Below are 24,451 nucleotides of genomic sequence, written 5' to 3'. Positions count from 1 at the left end.
AGGCAGTGAGGTCACAGGGGGAGGCTGTGGGTAGCTGGTGATGTCACAGGCAACTCTACAGCCAGGGCCCGGAGCCTCCTGAGCTGCCCCAGTGGTCTTGAGTCCAGGGGGCGATTTGTAGAGAAGTTTGTGGGTGCACAGGAAAAGAAACAACAAGGTCTTTGCAAAGGATGGAGGTGTGCAGGGGCAGGGGCAGCTGTGTGGTGCTATGATCTGGGGAATGAGAAGTGTGTGGACATCTTTTCTTGTGTGTGTCACACACACACTCACACACACACACACTCACACATGCATGCTTGGTACTGGGTCTTGAATCCAGGATCTCATGCTTTTGTTTCTCTTCCCCCCCAGCACAAGGCAAGGGCACTACCAGTTGAGCCACCCCTCCACTTCTGGGAAGGCAGGCCTTAAGTTAGAATGGGAACTCCTCCTGGTCCCCCTCCATGCATACTGGTACCACAAGACCCAAACTTATCTGGACGTTTTCTTCAGGAAACCCAGAAACAATAGGTAAGAATCCGCAGAATCCAGTTCTTGGCCTTGACCGTCCTTAGCTGTGGAGGCTGAGATATGAGGACCTCAGTTTGAAACCAGCCTGTGCAGAAAAGTCTGTGAAACTTTTTTTTTTTTTTTTTTTTTTTTTTGCCAGACCTGGGCTTGAACTCAGGGCCTGGGCACTGTTTTTGGATACTTTTTGCTCAAGGCTAGCATTCTCCCACTTCTGGCTTTTTCTGAGTATGTGGTACCAGGAATTGAACCCATGACTTCGTGCATGCTAGGTGAGCACTCTACCACTAGGCTATGCTCTGCACTCCCGTGAAACTCTTACCTCTACTTAACCAGCAGAAATGGAACTGGTGGGGCCGGGAGTTTGGCCTAGTGGTAGAGTGCTTGTCTAGCATGCACGAAGACCCAGGTTCGATTCCTCAGTACCACATACATAGAAAAAAAAGCTGGAAGTGGTGCTGAGGCTCAAGTGGTAGAGCTCTAGCCTTGAGAAAGTCCAAGGACAGTGCTCAGGCCCTGAGCCCAAGCCCAAGACTGGCTAAAAAAAAAAAAAAAATGGAACTGGTTGAAATAGTAGAACACAAGCCTTGAATGCAATAGCTCAGGGATAGCACCCAGGTTCTGAGTTCAAGTTCCAGTACCTGCACACAAATCAAAAAAGGACTAATGGTGCTAGGCACTGTAATCGTGTTGTGTGAGGAGACTGAGATCTGAGGATTGGGGCCCAAAGCCAGTTTGGACTGGAAAGTCTGTGACGCTTTTGTCCTATTAACCAACAAATAGCTGGAAATAGAGCTGTGGCTCAAGTGCTAGAATGCCAGCCTTGAGTGGGGAAAAAAAAAAGAACAAAAAACAAAAAAGAAGTGAGAGCACAGAGACTTGAGTTCGAGTCTCAGTACCAGCACTACAAAATTCAAATAAAGATGAAAAATATGTGTGATCACAAATGGACTCCTCCACCATCCTTGCCGTCTCCCCTCTCCCTTGGGGGGCTGGACACACTCACTGGGGCCCCCTCTGGCTTGCTGTCGTCTTGGGGTGCTCACGCATCCTGCCCCTGGAACTTTCTGAAGTTGTAGGGCTTGCCCCATCCCCGCCTAGGGATGGCGTCTACCTTGAGTTGCTCAGTGCATGCTGCTCAGCCAGTGTGCCACGGAGAGTTGCTCAGTGCATGCTGCTCAGCCAGTGTGCCACGGAGGCCCCTGCCGGGTGTGCATCGGTCCTTGGGAGTCCAGGTCATGGGCCTGGATGCGCTGGGGCCTCTTTGCACACCAGTGCTCTGAGCAGGGACTCCTGGTTCTTCTCTTCCTGATTGTTCTCCTATCCACATGTTCAAGAACTCAGCAGGACGCTGATGGCTCACGTCTGTAATCTCGGCTACTCTGGAGGCTGAGATATAAGGATCACAGTTTGAAACCAGCCCTGGCAGGAAAGTCTGTGAGACTCTTCTCTCCCATGAATCCTCAAGAAAACTAGAAGTGGAGCTGTGGCTAAAGTAGTAGAGAGCTAGCCTTGAGCAAAACAGCTCAGGGACGATGCCCAGGCCTCGAGTTCAAGTGGGGAAGAGGAAGAAAAGAAATAGAAAACAAAGAACTCAAGGCTGCAGGAGCAGATGGTCTGGGACTTCCATTAGATTTGTTTGGAAGAAACAGGTTAATGAGCCCCATGGGTGGGGCTGAGCCCCCAAAAGCATTCTCACATTTCCAAGCCTGGTAAGGCAGGCGACTGGGTCATGAGGGTCTTTGTTGGAATGGGGTGGCAGAAAGGTAGAGGCAGAGGCAGAGGGGTGAGGACTCGGAAGCTTGGGGAGCTTGGGGAGGTGGAGCTGAGCAGCAGGCCCCAAGCGTCTGCACAGGGAGGTTGTGAAGGTCAGGGCTCCCCTAGGGTACAGCCCATGGGAGACAGAAAGGCAGGAAGAGCTCTGGGGAATGTTTGGGTTGTTTGCATGGAGATCTCCAAGGGAAAGCCCGGATGCCTGTGTGAGTCCCGGGCATACTGCAGAACTTGTGTGAGCCCTGCTTCACACGCTGCAGGCACGATGGTGGCCTAGCCTGGATTCCCTGGAGAAGGCAGAGACTGCTTTGGGGCACAGAAGGAGAGGGGTGATTGGTTTGCTATCTGGAAAACATGGGGCTAGCCTCCTACTTTCCCTTCTCGATGAACTGACGAGCTAAGCGAATGCAAGGAGGAGATAGAGAGCTACATCTGATTTGAAAGCAACACAAAAAAGCACAACATATTTTTAAAAAGTAAGAACAATGGGCTGGGAGTTTGGCCTAGTGGTAGAGTGCTTGCCTAGCATGCACGAACGATTCCTTGGTACCACATACTTAGAAAAAGCCAGAAGTGGTGCTGAGGCTCAAGTGGTAGAGCTCTAGCCTTGAGAAAGTCCAAGGACAGTGCTCAGGCCCTGAGCTCAAGCCCAGGACTGGCAAGAAAAAAAAGTAAGAACAAATCAAACTGGGAAAAATATTTGGAACAGATACTACCAGGGGCTTTTCTATGTGTTATGTAAGATGCCAAACTGAAAGCTGGGCATAGTGGCACTTGTAGTTCCAGCTGCCTGAAGCAGGAAGATCACAGGTCACAGATTAGGTTAGATTTGCGTAGTGAGAGTTGGTCTCAGGAAAACAAAACTAAACAAAAACTGATCACGAGCCAGCATTGACGGCTCACGCCTGTAATCCTAGCTATTCAGGAGGCTGAAATCTAAGAATCACTGTTCAAAGCCAGACTGGGCAGGAAACTCTGTGAGACTCTTATCTCCAATTCACTACCAGAAAACTGAAGTGGAGATGTGGCTCAAAGTGGTAGATCTCCAGCCTTGAGCTAAAGAGCTCAGGGACAAGTGCCCAGGCCCTGAGTTTAAGCCCCAGGACTGACAAAAAAAAAGGTACAAATTGATTACTGGCTCCATCAAACATATAAAAACAATGTGCAAATTACTAAAGATTTCTAAATGGCTAATTAACATTAAAAAGTTCAACTGTCATCAATAATTCATAAGATACAAAAACAAAATTATCAGGGCTGAGAGTGGGCCTAGTGATAGAGTGCTTGCCTATCATGCATGAAGACCCGGGTACCATATACATAGAAAAAAGCTGGAGCTGGGCACGGTGGCTCATGCCTGTAATCCTAGCTACTCAGGAGGCTGAAATCTGAGGATCAAGGTACAAAGCCAGCCTGGGCGCAAAAGGACCCCGAGATTCTTATCTCCAATTAACCTCTAGAAAATGAGAAGTGGGGCTTGGCTCAAGAGTAGGGTGGTAGCCTTGAGCTCTCAGGAGCTCAGGGACAATGCTCAGGTCCAGGGGTAGGGTAGTAGCCTACAGCTGAATAGCTCACGGACAATACCCAGGTCCAGAGTTCAATCCCCATGACCCACCAAAAAAAAAAAAGAAAAGAAAGAAAGAAATAAAAAAGCTGGAAGCAGTTCTATGCTTCAAGTGGTAGAGTACTAGCCTTGAGCTGAAAAGCTCAGGGACAGCACCTGGGCTGAGAGTTCAAGCCCCAGGACTGGCCAAAACAAAGAAACAAAAACAAGATTATTTTGAAGTTAGCAGAATTATAAGTGACTTGATAAATTGCTTTTCTTCTTTTGAATAACTGTGTTTTACCATTTTTCTTTTTTAATTTGTGCTTGTCCGGAGTCTTGAACTCAGGGCCTAGGTGCTGTCCCTGAGTTTATTTGATTCAAGGCTAATGCTCTACTATTTAAGCCACTGCTCTGCTTCTGGTTTTTTGCTGATTAATTTGCTAATTGATTAAAGAGTCTCTTAGACTTTTCTGCTCTGGCTGGCTTTGAACTTCTATCTTAAGATCTCAGCCTATTGAGTAGCTAGGGTTACAAGCATGTGCCACTAGCACTAGGCAGTATTTTCTTTTTTCTTTTTTGAACTCAGCCTGGGTACTGTCCCTGAGCCACTGCGCCCTGCTTTAGGCAGTATTCTTTTTCTTATTTTTTTTGTTGGTCATGGGGGTTGACCTCTGGGCCTGGGAACTGTCCCTGAGCTCTTCAGCTCAAGGCTACTTCCCTACCCCTGGAGCCACAGAGCCACTTCGTGTTTTCTAGTGGCTAATTGGAGATAAGAGTCTCATGAACCTTAGTGCCTGGGCTGGCTTTGAACCACAATCCTCAGATCTCAGCCTCCTAAGTAGCTAGGATCACAGGCGTGAGCCATTGTGTCCGGCTTCTATTTTTTTTTTAATTTATTATTTCTATTAAGAAAAAAATCCTCGCCAGGTGGCAGAGGCTCACATTTGTAATCCTAGCTGCAAGAAGGTTGAGATCTGAGAATCATGGTTCAAAGCTAGCAGGACAGGAGGATTGTGAGACTTATCTACACCAAACTATTTGAAACAAACCAAAACAAACCTGAAAGTAGTGCTGTGGCTCAAGTGGCAGAGCGCTAGCCTTCAGTAAAAGAAATTCAGGAACAGTACCTAGGCCCTGAGTTCAAGCTCCAGTTGCTTTTTTTTTTTTTTTTCCACAAGTCCTAGGTCTTGAACTTAGGGCCTGAGCACTGTCCCTGGGCTTTGCCAAGGCTAGAGCTCTACAATTTGAGCCACAGCACTCTTCCAGCTTTTTTCTGTGTATGTAGTACAAGGAGTTGAACCACATACTAGTGCATGCTAGGTAAACCACTGTGCCACCAGGCCAAAGTCCTGGCCTGCGTTCAAGCTCCAGGGCCAGCAACAAAAGAAATAATCCTGAACTTGAAGACGTAGAGCTACCAAATTGACCTTTCAAGTTTCCGTTGCTTTGTACACATCACTTTTCCTTTGCCGGGGGTGTGGCTCAAGAACAGAGCCCTTGCTTAGCAAGCAGGAGGCCCAGAATTGACATTTGCCTTTTCAACAAGGCATGCATGGTACTTCAGTTATTAGAACACATTTGCAAGTTAAATGAAATTCCTCTTTAACTACCCATGTGAGAGGCAGAGAGAGACAGAGAGACAGGGAGACAGAGAGAGACAGAGACAGAGACAGAGAGAGAGTGTATGTGTGTGGCTGATGCAAATAGGATTCCTGGGGTCACCCAGCCACCCACAGTGTGAGGTGCTGAACTGAGACACCACGCCTCCCCGTCTCTAAAACAAAGGGGTGCTTCAGCACCTCCAACCACCACACTGGCTCCCTCCCTTCCCCCCACTTCCCCAGTCCTGCCCTCACTTCCAGAGTCCCGGGGTCAACCTGACAGCAGCTGTAATCCACTATAGCAGAGCCGCCTGTGAGTGCAGGAACAAGGCTCCTCCAGGCATGTCGGGGGCCTGCAGGAGGACTGGAGGAAGGCCTGGAGTCCCTAAATAGCTGCCCAGGCTCTCAGAGAGGGAAAGAGAAAGAAAAGGTAACAGAAGGCGTCTGGCTTCATCAGGGCATCCCAGGAGCTCCAAGTTCTTGCTGCCAGTGTGTTTCCCAGACAGCCTCCACGTCCCAGTTTTCATCAGGGTCCCTGAGTCCTACAAATGGGAAGGGGTTTGATAATGTGCACATTTGTGGACCCACCAAACCCCGACAAGGTCAAGAACTTTCAATCACTCAGGAAGTTCTTTGGGAGATTTGTGACACTGAGGTTCCCGCACAGAGAATTCTCCACAGTGTCTGGGGGACAACACATACCTTCTTCTGCCAGAGCCCTTTCTAAGTGGCTTAATGATGCTAAGTGAATCCAGTTTGGAAAGTCCCGAGATGGACAAAGAAGACTACACCTCAGCCTGGATTGTTCTTCTAAAGTTAAAACGCTGAAGTGTCTGATAAAAACTTAATCTAGGGGCTGGGAGTTTGGCCTAGTGGTAGAGTGCTTTCGTAGCATGCGTGAAGACCCGGGTTTGATTCCTTGGTACCACATACATAGAAAAAAAGCTGGAAGTGGTGCTGTGGCTCAAGTGGTAGAGCACTAGCTTTGAGAAAACCCAGGGACAGTGCTCAGGCTCTGAGCTCAAGCCCAGGACTGGAAAATACAAAAAACAACAACAAACCACCCCAAAACCTTAATCTCCAAGCAGGAAAGACCCAGTAGGGTGACTCATGCCTGTAACCAGGCATGGTTACATCTCAGGAGGCTGAGATCCAAGGATTACAGTTCACAGCCAGCCAAGGCAGTAAAGTCCATGAGACTCTTACCTTAATTAACCAGCAAAAAGCAGGAAGCGGAGATGTGGGTGAAGAAGTAGAGTGCCAGCCTTGAGCAGTGCTGGCCTAGCTCTCTGCTGCCCCCTGGTGCTAGATCTGTGACACTTCAGGAGAGTGTTGCATTCAGTTCCTTCACTTAGCTGAGTCTAAAGTCTATCCAAGGGTGAACCGGGGGTTATGCTGTGCACAGCATTGTTACCCCAACCCCAGAAGCTCCTGTTAGATGCCACTGCACAAGGTACCATGGGAAAGACCACGAGTCACTGCCTTTTATCTTGGGGTCCAACATTATTGGAAACACTGAAAATCATCCAAACACTGTGTGAGTGCCATAGAATTAGAGGACACTTGACATGTATGATAGCTCATAGTGCACGTGCGCGCGCGCGCGTGTGTGTGTGTGTGTGTGTGTGTGTGTGTGAAAGAGTGGGAGAGGGAAGGAGAGACAGAGAGAGAAAACCAGGGCATTTAACATGGTAGGCAAGCACTCTACCACTGAACTACATTCCTGGCCTTTTGCTTAAATTTGTGTTTGTTTCTTTGTTTTGTGTTTTTGTGTTTGTTTCTCTGTTTTGAGACAGGTTCTGTATATTCTTGGCTTGTCTTCAGCTTGAAGTCCTCCTCAAGGGCTGGAATTATAGGCATATGTGACTATATTGGATCCAGATAATTTTTCTTTCTGAAAAGTATTTATTATTATTATAAAGGTATTATACAGAGGTATCACAATTATATTAATTAGGTAACGAGTACATTTCCTTTTATACAGTGCCTATCCTTCCCTCACTCTCTCAGTCCCTCCCTCCCATTCCCATCATGAATTATACAGTTCTCTTTCACTAGTGTCCAGTGAACCCCACTACTGCACTTTTATACCCTTTTTCCTCTGATTTATCTACTTATGTCAGTCATGGGGCTTGGACTCAGGGCCTGGGTGCTGTCTCTGAGCCACAGTGCCACTTCCAGTTTTCTTAGATTTAATTGGAGATAAGTTTCATTGACTTCTGTGCCCAGGATGGCTTTGAACCAAAATCATCATATTTCAGCCTCCTGAATAGCTAGGATTACACGTGTGAACCACCAGCACCTGACTCTATCCAATCTTTCTTCCTTCCTTTCTTTTTCCCTTTCTTTTTTCTTTTTGCCAGTCCTAGGCCTTGAACCCAGCCTGAGCCCTGTCCCTAATCTGCTTTTCCTCAAGAGTAGCACTCTCCCATGTGAGCTACACCACTTTTTCTGTGATTAATTGAGATGAGTCTCTTGAGCTTTGCTGTCCAGGGTGGCTTTGAAACTCGATCATCATATCTCAGCTTTCTGAGTCGCTGGGGTTATAGATTTGAACCATCAGTGCCTGGTTAATTTTTCTTTTTAAAGTCAAATGATTCTAATTATTCAGAAGAATGAGATGTGAGAATCCAGGTTCTAAGCAGACAAAATGGAAAGACTCTTTCTTCCAGTAAATCACCAAAAAAGCCCGAAGTGGAGGTATGGTTCACATGGTAGAGTGGCAGCAGAGTGAAAAAGCTCAACGAGAACTTAAACCTAGTACAGGCACACACACACACACATGCAGAGCACTCTCACGAATATAATACAATAGAGTAGCTTCTGGGGTAATCAAACAACCACACCACAATTGGTTTTCAAAAAACTTCACAGAGCTGGGAGTGTAGCCTAATGGTAGAGTGCTTGCCTAGCATGCAAAGACCCTGGTTCGATTTCTCGGTCCCATATACATATAAAAAGCCAGAAGTGGTGCTCTGGCTAAAGTGATAGAACTCTAGCCTTGAGAAAGTCCAAGGACAGTGCCCAGGCCCTGAGGCCTTGAGTTCAAGCCCCAGGACTAAGGGAAAAAAACAAACAAACAACTTCTTCCCAGTTTTACTGTGTACCAGGAACTGTGCTAAATAATTTCACTGAAACTTACTTAATCCTTAAATTATTCTCCAATGGGCAAATTCATTATCTCCCTACAAGAGGAAAGGTAGGCAGCTTGTTGATCTAAGAGGCCTCTTGGCCACCGGGGGGCAGACCTGGGACTGGATCCCAGGTGACCAGCAGTGAGCATGCACAGCCTGCTCTCCGCATCAGCACCCTGGGAACTGTCAGACATGCCTCCCGGCGCCCCTCCTCCCCGCCTCCCCGCCTCCCTGCCTCAGAATTTGGGGCATCAGCCCTGTCACTAGGCCACAGCTGACCACTGGGGAATCACATGAGCCCTTTCCACATGATTCTTGCCCGGGGCTCAGAATGGCAGCAGAGTACTGCACGATGGCTTTGAATTTTCTGAGCAGAGCCCCACCACCGGCTCCTCTACCTTCTTCCATCCCACAGCAGAACCAAGAGTGCAGACCAAATTTATGTGTTGACCTAATCCCCAGAACCTCCAAAATGTGACTGGGTTTAAAGACAGAAGTCGAGGGCTGAGAGTTTGGTCTACTGGTTGAGTGCTTGCCTAACCTGCACGAAGACCTGGGTTCAATTCCTTGGTACCACATACATACAAAAAGCTAGAAGTGGTGTCATGGCTAGAGCTCTAGGCCTTGAGAAAGCCCAAGGATAATGCTTAGGCCCTAAGTTCAAGTCCCAGGACTGGCAAATAAAAAGATAGAGATCATTCTATTTTAATTTATTTATTTATTTATTTATTTATTTATTTATTTTGTGGGTCATGGGGCTTGAACTCTGGGGCTGGGCACTGTCCCTGAGCTCTTCAGCTCAAGGCTACCGCCCTACTCTTAGAGCCACAGCCCCACTTCCTGCTTTCTAATGATTTATTGAAGACAAGAGTCTCATTCTTTAATGCCTGGGGTTGGCTTAGAACCGAGATGCTCAGATATTAGCCTCCAGAGTAGCTAGGATTACAGACATGAGCCACTGCGCCCAGCTGTTTTATTTATTTGTTTGTTTTGTCAGTACTGGGGCTTGAACTCAGTACCTCACATTCTCACTTGGCTTTTTCAGTAAAGGCTGGCACTCTATTACTTGAGCCACATCTAGCTTCTGGTGGATGACTGAAGATAAGAGACTCCCAGACTTTTTTATCCTGGCTGGCTTTGAACCTGGATCGTTAGATCTTACTGTTCTGTGTAACTAGGATTACAGGCATGAGTTCCTGCTCCCCAACTGGAGATAGAGCCTCTAAAGAGCTGACTCAATCAAAATGAGGTAATATGATGTCTCTGACCCAATAGAAGTAGCATCCTTAGTACAGGAGGAGATTGGAACTCAGGACCTTGCACATGCTCAGATGGCCCCATGATCATACCACAAGCCCTGAAGCAGAAGTTAGACACAGACATTTGCACAGCGAGGAGACTTACAAAGACCCAGCAAGAAGGTGGCCAAGTGCAAACAAAGGAGAGAAGCCTTGAGTAAGACCAAGCCTGGGGGCCGGGAGTTTGGCCTAGTGGTTAAAGTGCTTGCCTAGCATGCATGAAGACCCGGGTTCGATTCCTGGGTACCACATACATAGAAAAAAGCCGGAAGTGGTGCTGAGGCTCAAGTGGTAAAGCTCTAGCCTTGAGAAAGTCCAAGGACAGTGCTCAGGCCCTGAGCTCAAGCCCAGGACTGGCAAAAAAAACAAAAACAAAAAAAAACCAAGCCTGGTAAGACCTTGGCCTCCAGACTTCAACACAGTGAACTCAGACATTTCTGTGGTTGAGTCCATCTAGTCTGTCCATCCAATTTGCTGTTCCTTTGTCTGTGGCAGCCCTAAGAAATAAATGTACACAGGGCCAGGAGTTTGGTCTAGTGGAAGAGTGCTTGCCTAGCATGAATGAAGAACCAGGTTCGATTCCTCGGTACCACATACACAGAAAAAGCCAGAAGTGGTGCTGTGGCTCAAGTGGTAGAGCCTTGAGAAAGGCCAAGGACAGCGCTCAGGCCCTGAGTTCAAGCCCCAGGACTGGCTCGCTCTATCTATCTATCTATCTATCTATCTATCTATCTATCTATCTATCTGTCTGTCTGTCTGTCTGTCTGTCTTTTTGGGAGTGCTGAGGAGAGTGTTCCTGGTGCCCCCATTTCAAGTTGTTTTTTGGTGGCAGTGGTGGTTGTCCTGGAGCCTGGACACTGTCCCCGAGTTCTTTTGCGCAGAGCGAGTGCTCCTCCACTTTGAACCAGCGCACTACTTTCAGGTTTCTCATAGTTAATCGGAGATAGGAGGCTCATGGACCTTCCTGCCTGGACTGGCTTCCAAGTATGATCCTTATCCCCAGCCTCTTGAGTAGCTAGGATGATTACATGGCTGAGGCACCAGCACCTGGCCCCATTTTAAGATTTTGCTCTGTACGCTTGGTCACATGTCCCAGATGAAGTAGAGGATGCTAGCCTTCCTACACCCCTCAACTCTCATGCCCTGTCTAACCTCTTCCTGTATCTTGGGGTTTGTGGTCACGGGGCACCATGTAGGGACAGCACAAGCCACCCAAGGGAAAATGAGCATGTCTCTTGCCACTGGGCTCTGGGGAAAAGGTAGTGGGCGGGTCTGGTTAGTTAACAGATCCTATCACAGTTCCCAGGCCTGACTCTGTGTGTGTGTGTGTGTGTGTGTGTTTGCATGCACATGCAAGTCACATCAGCTCACAGCAGCCGTGTTGCCGTGGCTGAGACTGCTTCCAGGCTGGTTTTGTTTTGTTTTTATGCCCATCCTAGGGCTTGAAATCATGACACTAACCCTTAGATTTTTGCTCAAGGTTGGCACTCTACCACTTGAACCACAGATCTGTTTTGAGCTTTTTGCTAGTTAATTGGAGATAAGAGTTTCACAGACTTTTCTGCCTAGGCTAGCTTTGAAACTTGTTCCTTAGCCCTCAGCCTTGTCTCTTGCATTGTAGGGTGCACCATGCCAGTGTCTGGGTTCAGGGTGTCTTTGATGCTGGCATGTGCCATCTCCCTGGCAAGGCCAGTCCTCTTGGACCTGGCTTCCTACAGCAGGGACTCAGTTAACCCACATGGACGGGCAGCTGGATGTCCAACCCATGGAGAATGCAGCACTGGAGGCAAGGAAGGATGACGTCGCTTACGTGGTACATTATTCTGGGAAGCGTGGCAGGGAAGTAGGAAGAGAGGTGAAGAAGAGAATCAATGCTGCATGCCTGTGCAGGCAACCCCAGCTCCTACCGGGGACCCAGAGAGGCTGTGTGCAGCATATCTTGGCATTTTCCTACTGATAGCTGGGGGAGCTGTGGTAGTGACTATTTGGAGTTTCAGATCTGTTGCCAGCCTGGTCATTGAACTCAAGGCCTGGTTGCTATCCTGGAGCTTTTTGCTCCAAGCTAGTGCTCTACCACTTAAGTCACAGCTCCACTTTGGGCTTTTTAGTAGTTAAAAATGAGAGGTAAGAGTCTCACAGACTTTCCTACACAGGCTGGTTTTGAACCGTGATCCTTAGATCTTAGCCTCCTGAGTAGCTAGTATTACAGGCATGAGCTACCAGCTCCCGACAAGTTCAGATTTTAACATGTGCCTAAGTAATTCAACCCCATCACTGAAGTCAATTTTTGGATACTTCATCCTCTCAAAAAGAGTGCTGGGATTAATCAAAATGCAGTGCTGGATCTGGGAATGTGGCCTAGTGGTAGAGTGCTTGCCTAGCATGCATGAAGCCCTGGGTTTGAATCCTCAGTACCACCTAAACAGAAAAACAAAACAAAAAACAGAAATTGTGCTGTGGCTCAAATGGTAGAGGTCTAGCGTTGAGTAAAGAGAGGTTCAGGGACAGTGCCCTGGCCCTGAGTTCAAGACCTAGGACTGGCAAGAAAATGATAAATAAAATAAATAAATAATGCAGGCTGCCTTGTGGATTCCCGGAGAGAATACGACATCCCCTTTTCCAGACATGAACTGAGAGCAATTCTATGAAAGACCTGGCCTGCAAGCTTAGCAAACTTTGCAGGTGAGGTAAACGGAGGGAAGACCGAGGACTTGTCGACACTGGCGGGGTGGGAAGCACCTGAGTGGAGCAGGCCCTGCAGCAGGGCAGTGCTGATGTGGAAGACAGGGCCCCACTGGCAAGGAAAAGTGTTTCTCAGAATGCCTGATCAACAACCTACTCCCAAATGGTTAAGATATGATATTATCTGTACCATTCTTTTTGTTTGTTTTGTTTTGCCAGTCTTGGGCCTTGAACTCAGGGCCTGAGCATTGTCCTTGGGCTTTCTGAAGGCTAGAGCTCTACCACTTGAGCCCCAGCACTACTTCTGGCTTTTTTCTATGTATTTGGTACCGAGGCATCGAACCCGGGTCTTCGTGCATGCTAGGCAAGCACGCTACCACTAGGCCAAACTCCTGGCCCTATTCGTGCTATGCTTACCAATTGTTTTCTCACTAAAAAGCTCACATACAATGGAAGTGTGGCTCCAAGGGGTGGGGAATCAGCCAACCAAGCAAGTGAAACAAGTGAGAGGCCTCAAGTTCAGACCCTGGTACAAGCAAAAAATTAAAAAAAAAAAATAGCTGGATATTATGCAGGAGGCTGAGATCTGAGGAACAAGGTTTGAAGCCGGCCTGGGCAGACAAATCTGTGAGACTCTTATTTCCGATTAACTAACAAGAAGGCTGGGCATATCCCTGCCAGGCCCGCCCTGGCCTGCCCTGGCCTGCCCGTCCTTACTGAAGAAGCTAGGCTGACAGAGGAGTCTTCTACTAGGGAAAGAGCCCTGGAGCAGGGTGGGGCCCGGGATCCTCCTGGGGCCCTTTCTCAGTGCTGGGGTGCAGTGTGGCCTGAGAGCCTTCTGTCCTATTAAAGGCCTGGTGGAGTCACCCCGGGTCCTCCCCTTGTTTGACTTCACCACATAAACACACTTGAGAGTTGTGTGGGAACTGAGGAGAGACGAGGCTGGCCCTTGACCCCATGTGTGTATGGGGACAGGCTCCCCCCTGCCACCACCCCACCCCTCAGTGGTGCCTCTTATACCCATTCCTCCCAGAGGAGAGGGAGAATAATGTCCACATTCACTCTTTTGGTTGTTTTGGAAGAAAATATTTTATAAAAAATCACTTTCTGCCATGTACCCAGTGGCTCAGACCTGTAAATGCTAGCTACTCAGGAGACTGAGATAGGAGAATAGCAGTTCAAAACCAGCCAGGGCAGGAAAGTCCATGAGACTCTTATCTCTAACTGACTACTAGAAATGGAGCTGTGGTTCAAATGGTAGATCACCAACCTTTAGCAAAAACAAACAAACAAACAAACAAAACCTCAAGGACAGCACCCAGGCCCTGAGTTTAAGTCCCAGGACCAGCACCAAACCCCCCAAATCACTTGCTTTTTGTTCAGGAACTACACCAAGTTTCTGAAATATGCTCCCACTGCCACTTTAGTCCCAGAAGTCTTGACGTGGGTGCTGCTGTCACCCCACTTTTCAAGTGAAGAAGCTAAGGTACAGACAGTCTAAGGTTGAGGTCCCCTAAGCTTTGGGGGACTAGAACCTCTGTCCCCAGAAATTCATCTCATGTCTCAGAGTACCACAACCATACCCTGAAGCCCTAATCAGGGAGTTTAGCAAATTCTTAGGTCCTTGCTTGAAGCATCTAGTTATGTCAGGTGGGTGTAGAGGGTATGCTTTAATCTCAGCTCCTGTGAGGCAGAAGCAGAAGGGTGGTTAGTTGGAGGCCAGCCTTGGCTACATAGCAAGAAGCTGTCTTAACAAAACAAAAGGCCTGGCATGGCGGTGCCTGGCTGTTAACAAGCAGCTGTTTAGGAGACCAAGGCAGGAGGATGTTGAGTTTAAGGACAGTTCACAGTGAGTTACTGAGATCTCTCTCTCTCCTTTTTGGCTGGTTCTGGGGCTTAGGGCTTGAACACTTCTGGCTTTTTCTGAGTAGTTTACTGGTCATAAGAGTCTCATGGACTTTCCTGCCCAGCTTGGCTTTCAGCTGTGATCCTCAGATCTCAGCTTCCTGAGGAGCTAGGATTACAGGTATGAGCCACCAGCACCCAGCCTCCCCCCTCTCAAATTTAGTTTATTGTTTATTAAAAGGTGATGTACAGAGGAATTACAATTCTATGAGTCAGGTAATGAGTACATTTTCCTTTTGTACTGTATCTTCCCTTCCCTCACTCTCTCCCAGTCCCTCCCTTCTGTGAGACTTACTCCAGTAATCCTAGCTGCTCAGGAGACGGAGATATGATGATTGACATTCAAAGCCAGCCCTGGCAGAAAAGTCTGAGATTTTTTTTTAAATCTCCAGTTAACCAGTAAAAAGGTGATAGTGGAGGTTTGGCTCAAGAGGTAGAGTATTACCCTTGAATGAAAAAATAAAAGCTAAGCAAGGGTGGAAGACCCTGAATTTAAGCTCCAATACCAGCACTAAATACATACATACAAACATTCATATATAAATAAATAAGCCTTGGTGAATATAACGTAACCCTTCTATTAATTACAATAAAAATATATAAAATAAATAAATAAGCCTATCTGGTATAGTGCATCTGGAGTAACTGGACTATTCCATTTGGAAAGAAGGCATTTGTTTTGCTTGTTGAAATAGGTGGGAAGAGGGTTTAAACATGTGGCTCTCAGGTATGGCTGCCCAATAGGAGAATGGCTTGGCCCTGCAGTGTAAATCCGACGTCGGTTACAGTCCTCACAGCCGTGCGTTCTCCCGGTTATCTCCTGCTCAGGTGTGCTGATGGTTTTGACTTGACCCCCCGTCAGCAGTTAGGGGTTGTTAGGAAAGCTAACTCAAGTCATCTCTAAGAACGCTCAGGAGCTGGGAGACCTCACAAGCGGCTCCTGAAGTACACCTGGGAGGGCAGGGTCCTGCTGGCTGTCTGCAGGGGAAGCCCCGTGGTTCAGGGCTGGGGTCACCCAGGGACACCTGGTAAGAGCTGGCTGCAGTCCTGGCATGGCGTGAGAGCTGCCCAAGCTTAGCACCTGAGAGCCCCAGGCTGTTCTTGCTCCCCCATGATAAGGCTTCATAACGTCCTGTTCCCCTGCCCGAAGCTGTGGGCTCTTAGGGAGGGCTCTGGGAAGGCCTGTGCCCTGCATGCAGCCAGGGCCAATGCCCCACCAGCCCTCCCTTTGGCAGAAGAGGCAGAGGTGACCTCCCAGCTCTCTCCAGATGCTGCCCTGGGCTCCAGCTTGTTTGCTTGCTTGCTTTTTTTTTCTTTTTGACGGTTGTGGGGCTTGAACTCTGGGCCTGGGAGCTGTCCCTGAGCTCTTCAGCTCAAGGCTACTGCCCTATCCCCTTGAGCCACAGTGCACCATTTCCAGTTTTTTGGTGGTTAATTGGAGATAAGACTCTCACAAACTTTAGTGCCCAGGGTTGGCTTTGAACTTTGATCCACAAATTTCAGCCTCCTGAGTAGCTAGGATTACAGGCATGAACCACTGCACCCCACTTTTTACTTTTCTTTCTTTTTTTTTTTTTTTTTGCCAGTCCTGGGCTTGAGCTCAGGGCCTGAGCACTGTCCTTGGACTTTCTCAAGGCTAGAGCTCTACCACTGGAGCCACACCACCACTTCCAGCTTTTTCTATGTATGTGGTACTGAGGAATTGAACCTGGGTCTTCATGCATGCTAGACAAGCACTCCACCACTAGGCCAAACTCCTGGCCCCCACTTTTTACTTTTCTTTTGCCAGTCTTGGGGCTTGAACTCAGGGCCTGAGCACTCTCCTTGGGCTTTCTCAAGGCTAGAGCTCTACCACTTGAGCCACACCACCACTTCCAGCTTTTTCTATGTATGTGGTACTGAGGAATCGAACCTGGGTCTTCATGCATGCTAGGCAAGCACTCTACCACTAGGTCAAACTCTGCCCCAGTGCAGCTTTCTTACAAGCCTGGGTTTTCCTTCTGTCCCTTTTGGGCTCAGCTTTCTGCCCAGGCTGGGGTCCATGCCCTTCCGTATTCTGCTCAGCTTAGCTTCCAGGCACTTGACTCCTGGCTTTTAGTGCCAGGAGAATTCTGAGCGGTCCATTGTGCCTTGAGTGTGTCAAGTGCTTTGCCCTGTTCCAGACAATCACTCTCCTGATTCTCTGTTGCCCAATGACAGGGTACTCCTGGGCTGTGCCCCTGGCTCAGCATCTCAGTATCCCCAAGCTCATCTCCATTAACAGGAATGTGGGTGGGGTATGCAGGTGTAGCAGGTCAGCTCTAGGCAGGAGAGGTGGGTTCTGAAAAAGGCAATGTGGGCACCAACAGTCGTCAAAGCTCTGCCCACACCCCAAGACCTGCACGCTGCTGGGCTGACACCAAGCCTGGCAGGTCAAGCAAGTACCCAGGACATGGAGATGGGAGGCAGTTTGGCAGCATTGGTTCTCATGGAGACCGCTGGGGGGGCTTGTTCTGAACTCAGGGCACCCCTCTTGACCGTGCAGGAGTGGGGTACCGTCATGATGGTCTCTGGTGCTGTGTGTGTGTGTGGTGTGGACATGGGGTTTGAACTCAGGACCTAGGCGCCATCCCTCCCTGAGCTCTTTTGCTCAAGGCTAGCACTTCAAGCCACAGAGCCACTTCCAGGGGTTTTTTGGTGGTTTCTTGGAGATGACTCTCCTGGACTTTCCTGCCTGGGCTGGTTTTGAACCACAATCCTCAGACCCTCCGATCTCAGCCTCTGAGGTGTGAGTCCTAGGCATGTGGCTCGCACTGTGGGGAGCGCTACTTTTTTTTTTCTATTCCTTAGGCTTGAACTCTCGGCACTGTCCCTGGACACTTTTTGCTCAAGGCTAGAGCTCTGCCACTAGAGTGACAGCGCCACGCCCAGCGTTTTCTGTGTCTGTGATGCTGCAGGAATGGAACCCAGGTCTTTGTGCATGCCTGGTAAGCCGGCTACCTCCAGCCACGCTCCCGGGGCCAGGAATGCTACTCTTCAGCCTGGTCTCCGGGTTCGATCCCGGTGTCTGACAGCCAGGGGTGGCCCTTCAGACGCCTGGGAGCGGGTGTTGGGGCAGGCGGGTGGAGCTGCGCCCCGCGGGGCCCCCCGGGGGGGTGGAGGGGGCGGGCGGCCCGCGCTGTCCCCAGCCTCTCCATGTGGGGACTGTGTTTACTCGTGGAGCTCTTGAGAAGGCTCCGGGAGGTCTAACCCAGTCCTCAACCGCTGCCCTCCGATTCCCGGGGTGCTGACCAGCCCGCCACACCCCGGCTCGCTCCCCCCTCTCCCCCCTCCGTCTGTGCGTCCCCTGGCCGGCGCTCTGCCGCCCGAGCTGCGGCGCCCCCTCGGGCTCTCTCTGTGGTTTACCGGAGATCAGAGTCTCGCGGACTTTTCTGCCTGGGCTGACTTCGAACCGCCATCCTCAGAGCTCGGCCTCCGGGGCGGCTGGAGTCACCGGCGTGAGCCGCGGGCGCGCCCCGTCTGCGCCCGGTTCCCGGCACCTCCGCACCGCTCCGGGGCGCTGGACGAGGGACGGGGGTCCTCCCGGGGGCGCTGGACGAGGGACGGGGGTCCTCCCGGGGGCGCTGGACGAGGGACGGGGCTCCTCCCCGGGGGCGCTGGACGAGGGACTGGGCTCCTCCCCGGGGGCGCTGGACGAGGGACGGGGCTCCTCCCCGGGGGCGCTGGACGAGGGACGGGGCTCCTCCCCGGGGGCGGGGGGGGGAGGACGGGGACCCGCGGGGAGTCGGAGGCGACAGGTCAGAGGTCACTCCTGCGCTGTGGCTGCCTAGGCGGCGTCTGGGCGCGGGGAGGGCGGAGGGGGGGGAGAGGTAGGGGGAGGGCGGGGAGGGGGGACGGGGCGCGGGCGAGGGCGGCGGACCGGGCGGCCGCGATCCGCAGGCAGAGTCCTGTCCGCCTCGCGGGTGCGGTCGCCGCCCGCCTGCCCGTCCGTCCGTCCGTCCGTCCGTCCGTCCGCCCGTCCGCCCGTCCGTCCGTCGGGGAGCGCGGGGATCTCGGGCTGCCCACCTCATGGTAGGGGAGCGGAGGGCGGGCAGGGCGGCCCCGGGGGCCGCGGCCGGGGGGCGGGCTGGCGGGGGGACGGGGAGACGGGGCGGAACGCCGACGGGGCGGCCGGGGGAGCCCGCGGTCCCCAGCTGCGTCCCCCGGCTTGGTCCCCCTCCTGCCACAGGCTGGCTGTGCCTGGGGTGGGGGGTACGTCCTGGGCTTGGTCCCCCTCCTGCCGCAGGCTGGCTGTGCCCGCGGTGAGGGGTTAGGTCCTGGGGCCCGGGCGCGAACTCGGGGTCTGGGCGCTGGCCGAGCCCTGCCGCTCAGCCTGGGCTCGGATAAGTGGAGGTGAGAGCCCGGGGTTCCCGCGGATTTCAGCCTCCTGAGCCGCCAGCACCCGGCGGTGACAGAGCTCCCCACCAGTCAAACTCCTGGGTCACCACCCAGGACCAGGTCCTTCCCCTCCCCTCCCTGCCCCTTCCATTCCCTTCCCCTTCCCTTCCCTCCCCTCCTCTTCCCTTCCCCCTTCCCTTTCCTCCCCTCTCCTCCCTCCCCTTCCCTTCCCTCCCCTCCTCCCTTTCTCCCTTTCTCCCTCTTCCCCTCCTCTCCCTCCCTCCCTCCCTCCCTCCTTTCTTTCTTTCTTTCTTTCTTTCTTTCTTTCTTTCTTTCTTTCTTTCTTTCTTTCTTTCTTTCTCTCTCTCTTTCTCTGCCAGGGCTTGAACTCAAGGCCTTGGCAGTTTCTTTTTCTTTTTTTTTCTGGCTGCTGTTCTACCACTTGAGCTATGCCTCCAGCCAGGATTTTGATGATTAATAGGAGATTGAGGCTCAAGGACTTTTCTGTCTTTTGGTTAGCTTGGAACTGCTGTCCTCCAGGTCTCAGTCTCCTGAACAGCTAAGGTATGAGCCATAGGTTCCTGGATCTTCCTGATTTAAAAAAAAAAAAGCCTCAGAAGTTTTCCTTAACAAAAGTCACCCAGAACTTAGTGGGGAAGTTTGGGTTTGAACCCAGGCAGTCATTTCCAGAATGCTTTTGCCTTTAAAGATCATATCATAGTGACTATTTTTCGGTTTGGGTTTTTGCTTTGAGTTGTTTTTTCCTTTCATTTAACGAGAGAGAAAGAGAGGGAGGAGAAGTGAACAAACACAACCATGCTGTAAGTATACATTATGTAGAAAACGATCTATTTAACTTGTGGGCAGAGGTAGAGGAGGAAACTCAGGAAACACAAAGGAAGGGATGACATTATCAAACAGAAAAAGAAAGAAAGAAAGAACAGAAACGTACTCATTACCTTACTTTTAGGAAATTATAACCACTCTACCATAACTAACAATAAAATTATTATTTTTGAATTTTTATTGTAAAGGTGATGTACAGAGGGGTTTTAGTTGCCTAAGTCATGTATTGAGGTGTTGAGTACATTTCTCTTTCTCTTCTTTCTTTCTTTTCCCTTTTCTGGCCAGTCCTGGGGCCTGGGAACTGTCCTTGAGCTTTCTCAAGGCTAGAGCTCTACCACTTGAGTCACAGCACCACTTCTGGCATTTTCTGTGTATGTGATATGGGGAATTAAACCCAGGACTTTATGCATGCTAGGCAAGCACTCTACCACTAGGCCACAGTCCCAGCCCAGGTATTTCTTAGACATACACTTTTTTTTTTTGCCAGTCTTGGGGCTTGAACTCAGGGCCTGAGCACTGTCTTTGGACACTTACTGTTCAAGGCTAGCACTCTACCACTTGAGCCACAGCACTACCTCCAGCTTTTTCTGTGTATGTGGTACTGAGGAATTGAACCCAGGGCTTTGTGCATGCTAGGCGAGCACTCTACCACTCTATACTAGGCGAATCTGTCTACCAGATACGCTGTTTGATCTCTGAAATCATGATGCACCTTACAACGGACAGGAGACGTTTCTCTTGGTCAGTGGATGTAAAATGATGGGCATCTTAGTGTGAATACTTTTGGTTTGATGAGTGAGGACGGAGCGTAGATTCTGTCCATCGTGTTCTAGATCTTTCTCCCCGCTTGGTTCCAGACTCCTCTGTGCCCCAATTGCTCATCCCTGCCTGGAGACCTGTCCCCAGACCATGTGACGAGCCCCGTGTCCTGCAATGGCAGTGAGGCCAGGGGACCCTGGGATCTCGAGGACTTGAACCTGACGGATGAGGCCCTGCGGATCAAGTACCTGGGCCCACAACAGATGGAGACACGAGGGCCCATCTCTGCCATATATCTGCTCATCTTTGTGGTGGGCGTTGTGGGCAACGGGCTGACCTGCGTGATAGTCCTGCATCACAAGGCCATGCACACACCCACCAACTTCTACCTCCTCAGCCTGGCGGTGTCCGACCTGCTGGTGCTGTTGGTAGGCCTGCCCCTGGAGCTCCACGAGCTGTGGCACAATTACCCCTTCCTGCTGGGCCCCGGAGGGTGCTACCTGCGCACGCTGCTCTTTGAGACGGTCTGCCTGGCCTCGGTGCTCAATGTCACCGCGCTGAGCGTGGAGCGCTATGTGGCAGTGGTGCAGCCACTCAAGGCCAGGTCGGTGGTGACGTGGGCTCGTGTCCGCCGGGTGCTGGCCGTCATCTGGGTTCTGGCTGTGCTCTGCTCTCTGCCCAACACCAGCCTGCACGGCCTCCAGGAGCTGTACGTGCCCTGCCGGGGCCTGGTGCCCCACTCCACGCAGTGCACACTGGTCCACCCCCGAGGCCTGTACAGCGCCGTCGTTCAGGTCACCATGATGCTCTTCTTCGCCCTCCCGATGGCCACCATCAGTGTGCTGTACCTGCTCGTCGGACGGCGGCTGCGGCAGGAGAGGCTGCAGCTCTTCCAGCCGGAGGCCACAGCCAGGGCCAGCTGCTCCCGGAGGGTCCATCAGCTGCTTAGGGGCCGGAGACAAGTGACCAAGATGCTGGGTAAGTGTCACTGTGAAGAGGAGGGGTGGAGCGGGGGGCTGGCTCACGCCTGTAATCCTAGCTACTCAGGAGGCTGATAGCTGAGGTTTGGGGTTCAAAGCCAGCCTGGGCAGGAATGTCCGTGAGACTCCTCTCTCCAATCACCCATCCAAAAGTTGGAAGCTGAACTGTGGCTTGAATGCTAGAGTGTTAGCCTTGGGCTTAGGGACAGCTCCCAGGCCCAGAGTTCAAGCCCCAGGACCAGCAAGTACACACGTGTGTGCATGTACCCACACCCATGCACACGCACACACATATACACAGACACGCGTGCACACACACACACACACACACACACACACACACACGGTCCTGGGGAAGGGAGTGGAGCCAACACTGAGCTGATCCCTATCCTACTGCACCCACCTCAGCCCCCCACTGCCACGCCCAAGCAGGACTTGAGTGAGTGGAGGTGAGCCAGGACAGGAGAGAGCAGCTGAGACCTGCTCAAAGCCAGCCAACCAATGGAGCATCCCCAGGGCATGCCCCACTCCTCTCGGCCTGCAGGAACTGTGTTTCTGAAAGTGGCAGCATCTCAAGATGGGACCCATGCCCTGTGCTGCTGTGATAGCTGGGAGCCTGCCCACTGGGCCCTCTTCCTGCCTGGCCCCCAAACACAGCTGGAACCTGAAGCTAGAACCCTCCCACCACTGGGAAGGCGGGCTGCTTACTTGCTAGTTGGAGACCTGCTGACTTATTCTTTTCTTTTGTGCTTGAACTCAGGGCCTGGGCACTATCCCTGAGCTCTTTCGCTCAGGCTAGCACTCTACCTCTTGAGCCACAGCTCCATTAACAGCTTTTTGTTCATTTATTCTGGTGGGTAATTGGAGATAACAGTCTCATGGAGTTTCCTGCCCAGGCTGGCTTTGAACCCCGATCCTCCGATGTCAGCCTCTTGAGTGGCTGGGCTTACAAGCGTGAGCCACTGGTATCTGCCCTCCACTAGCTTTCTCTCCTCCTTCCCTCCCATTCACTTTTCCAAGGATACTAGGCCACATCCTGAAAATGTTGACTGCCACGGGCTAGCACATTGGGTAAATAGTGACCCAGAGAAACAAGACACAAAAATTAAGTCAGGCTGGGTACTGGGTAGCTGTTGGTGGTAATCCTAGCTACTCAGGAGGCTGAGATCTGAGGATCACAGTTCAAAGCCAGCCTGGGCAGGAAAGTCTTTTTTTTTTTTTTTGCCAGTTCTGGGGCTTGAACTCAGGGCCTGAGCACTGTCCTTGGGCTTTCTTAAGGCTAGAGCTCTATCACTTGAGCCACAGCACCATTTCTGGCTTTTTCTATGTATATGGTACAGAGGAATTGAACCCAGGTCTTCATGCATGCTAGGCAAGCACTCTACCACTAGGCCAAACTCCCCCCACCCCCTGAGATTCTTATCTCCAACGAATCACTAGAAAACTGGAAATGGAGCTATGGCTCAAAGCGGTAGAGTGCTAGCCTTGAGCAAAACAGCTCAGGGACAGCATCCAGGCTGCACATTCAAGCCCCATAGCCAGGAAAAAAACAAAGCAAAACAAAAAACAGTTAAGTCAGGCAACCATTCCAGAAAGGACACGGTGTGTTAAAACAAGGGAAGGAAAGAATGAAGGGTAAGGGTGAGGAGGGCCTGGACCGATTGTCCTGTCCCTTTACTGGGGAAAAGGCAGGGACAAGAGTCTCTCAAGGAAGATGGAGCAAAGGGTGAGGCAGAGGTTGCAGTGTGTGTGTGTGTGTGTGTGTGTGTGTGTGTGTGTGTGTGTGTGTGTCTCTGAGCACCTGTCCTGTCCTCTTACACATCAGTAGGGATAGCCTCTACAGGGCTCTCCTCAGCCCTGCTGCTTCTCAGCCCACCACACCAGCATCTTAGCAGTCACGGCCAGGAGTCCCCAGTTCCAAATTCCATGTGGAAGCACCTGATTGGCCATTGGCCAGGAGCTAGGAGCAGGGCACATGACCAGGTGCCCAGCTGTGCTTGGGCAGCTTGTGGGCTAGGAAGAGTCTAGAAGCCCAGGAAAGGCGGCTGAGGGACCCTGGCTGCCACCCACACCCCCCTTTCTGTCCCTGCAGTTGTGCTGGTTGTGGTGTTCGGCCTGTGCTGGGCTCCCTTCCACGCGGAACGGCTCATGTGGAGCTTCGTGTCCCACTGGTCGGAGTGTCTGCTCCTGTCCTTCCAGTGGGTCCACATTCTTTCTGGAGTCTTCTTCTACTTCAGCTCCGCTGCCAACCCCGTGCTCTACAGCCTCATGTCCAGCCGCTTCCGGGAGACGTTCTGGGAAGCCCTGGGCCTCAGGACCCAGTGTCACCGTCACGCGCGTCACAACAGCTCACACAGCCTCAGCAGGCAGACCACGGCCAGCGTGCTGTGAGGGCAGCGGGCCGGGGCCTCCCAACAGCCTCACCCCTGAGGCCCCTGGTCCAGCCCGCACTGTTGACATTGACATGTGCGGGACATGGTGAGAAAACCAGGACTGACCTGACAGCTGGTCATCGTGCATTGGTACGGTGCCAGGCACCATGGCGCAGGCCTCCAGCGAAGCCTGGCCTCGCAGAGCCACCGAGGGGAGCTGGAGCTCAGCCCTCTTCCCCAACACTCTCCCCACTCAATCCCCAGCCCATCTCCACTGGGCACCTTGTCCTTCTGAAAGCTTCTGTAGGTTCTGCCCCATTCTGTCTCTGTACCTGGAACCCAGGGCTGGGTGGCTTCCTGGCCCCCATTCTTTGCCAGTAGAGCTGCCAGGTGGCAGAGGTGCCCTGGTATTCTGGAGATCTGGAGCCCTGCTGCCTGCAGAGGGCATCAAACACATCTTCCTGCTTTTCTCAGCATTGGCTTTGTTTGCAAAATGAAAGGCACCCTGACACTTTCCTTTCCACGGGGTCACACCGTGTCACTAGCTGTGGTTTTCTCTGCGTGCGTGCATAAAACCATTGCTTATAATGAGACCAACTGACACCGCTAAATAAACATGACAGAAATTGATCTTAACATCCTCATCACTCGCAGCCTGCTTCCTCCTGACCACCACACACCGCCCTCCCCTC

General features: G+C 51.3%; 1 protein-coding gene across 1 annotated transcript; it reads left to right on the top strand.

Moving 5' to 3' along the window:
* Positions 1-16,638: 16,638 nt before the first annotated feature.
* Nmur1 (neuromedin U receptor 1) lies at positions 16,639-23,841 on the top strand. The gene is made up of 4 exons (XM_090354338.1): positions 16,639-16,722; positions 17,890-18,222; positions 20,482-21,385; positions 23,480-23,841. Exons 1-4 carry the CDS (start codon positions 16,639-16,641, stop codon positions 23,776-23,778), a joined length of 1,620 nt encoding a protein of 539 aa, XP_090210464.1. The 3' UTR covers positions 23,779-23,841.
* Positions 23,842-24,451: the final 610 nt, after the last annotated feature.

Source organism: Megascapheus bottae, chromosome 21 (genome assembly GCF_031878675.1).
Source record: "Megascapheus bottae isolate mThoBot1 chromosome 21, mThoBot2.hap1, whole genome shotgun sequence".
In the NCBI taxonomy this organism is placed as follows: domain Eukaryota; kingdom Metazoa; phylum Chordata; class Mammalia; order Rodentia; family Geomyidae; genus Megascapheus; species Megascapheus bottae.
The sequence above is the reverse complement of the archived record's forward strand: the minus strand, read 5'-3'. Positions and strand labels throughout refer to the sequence as shown.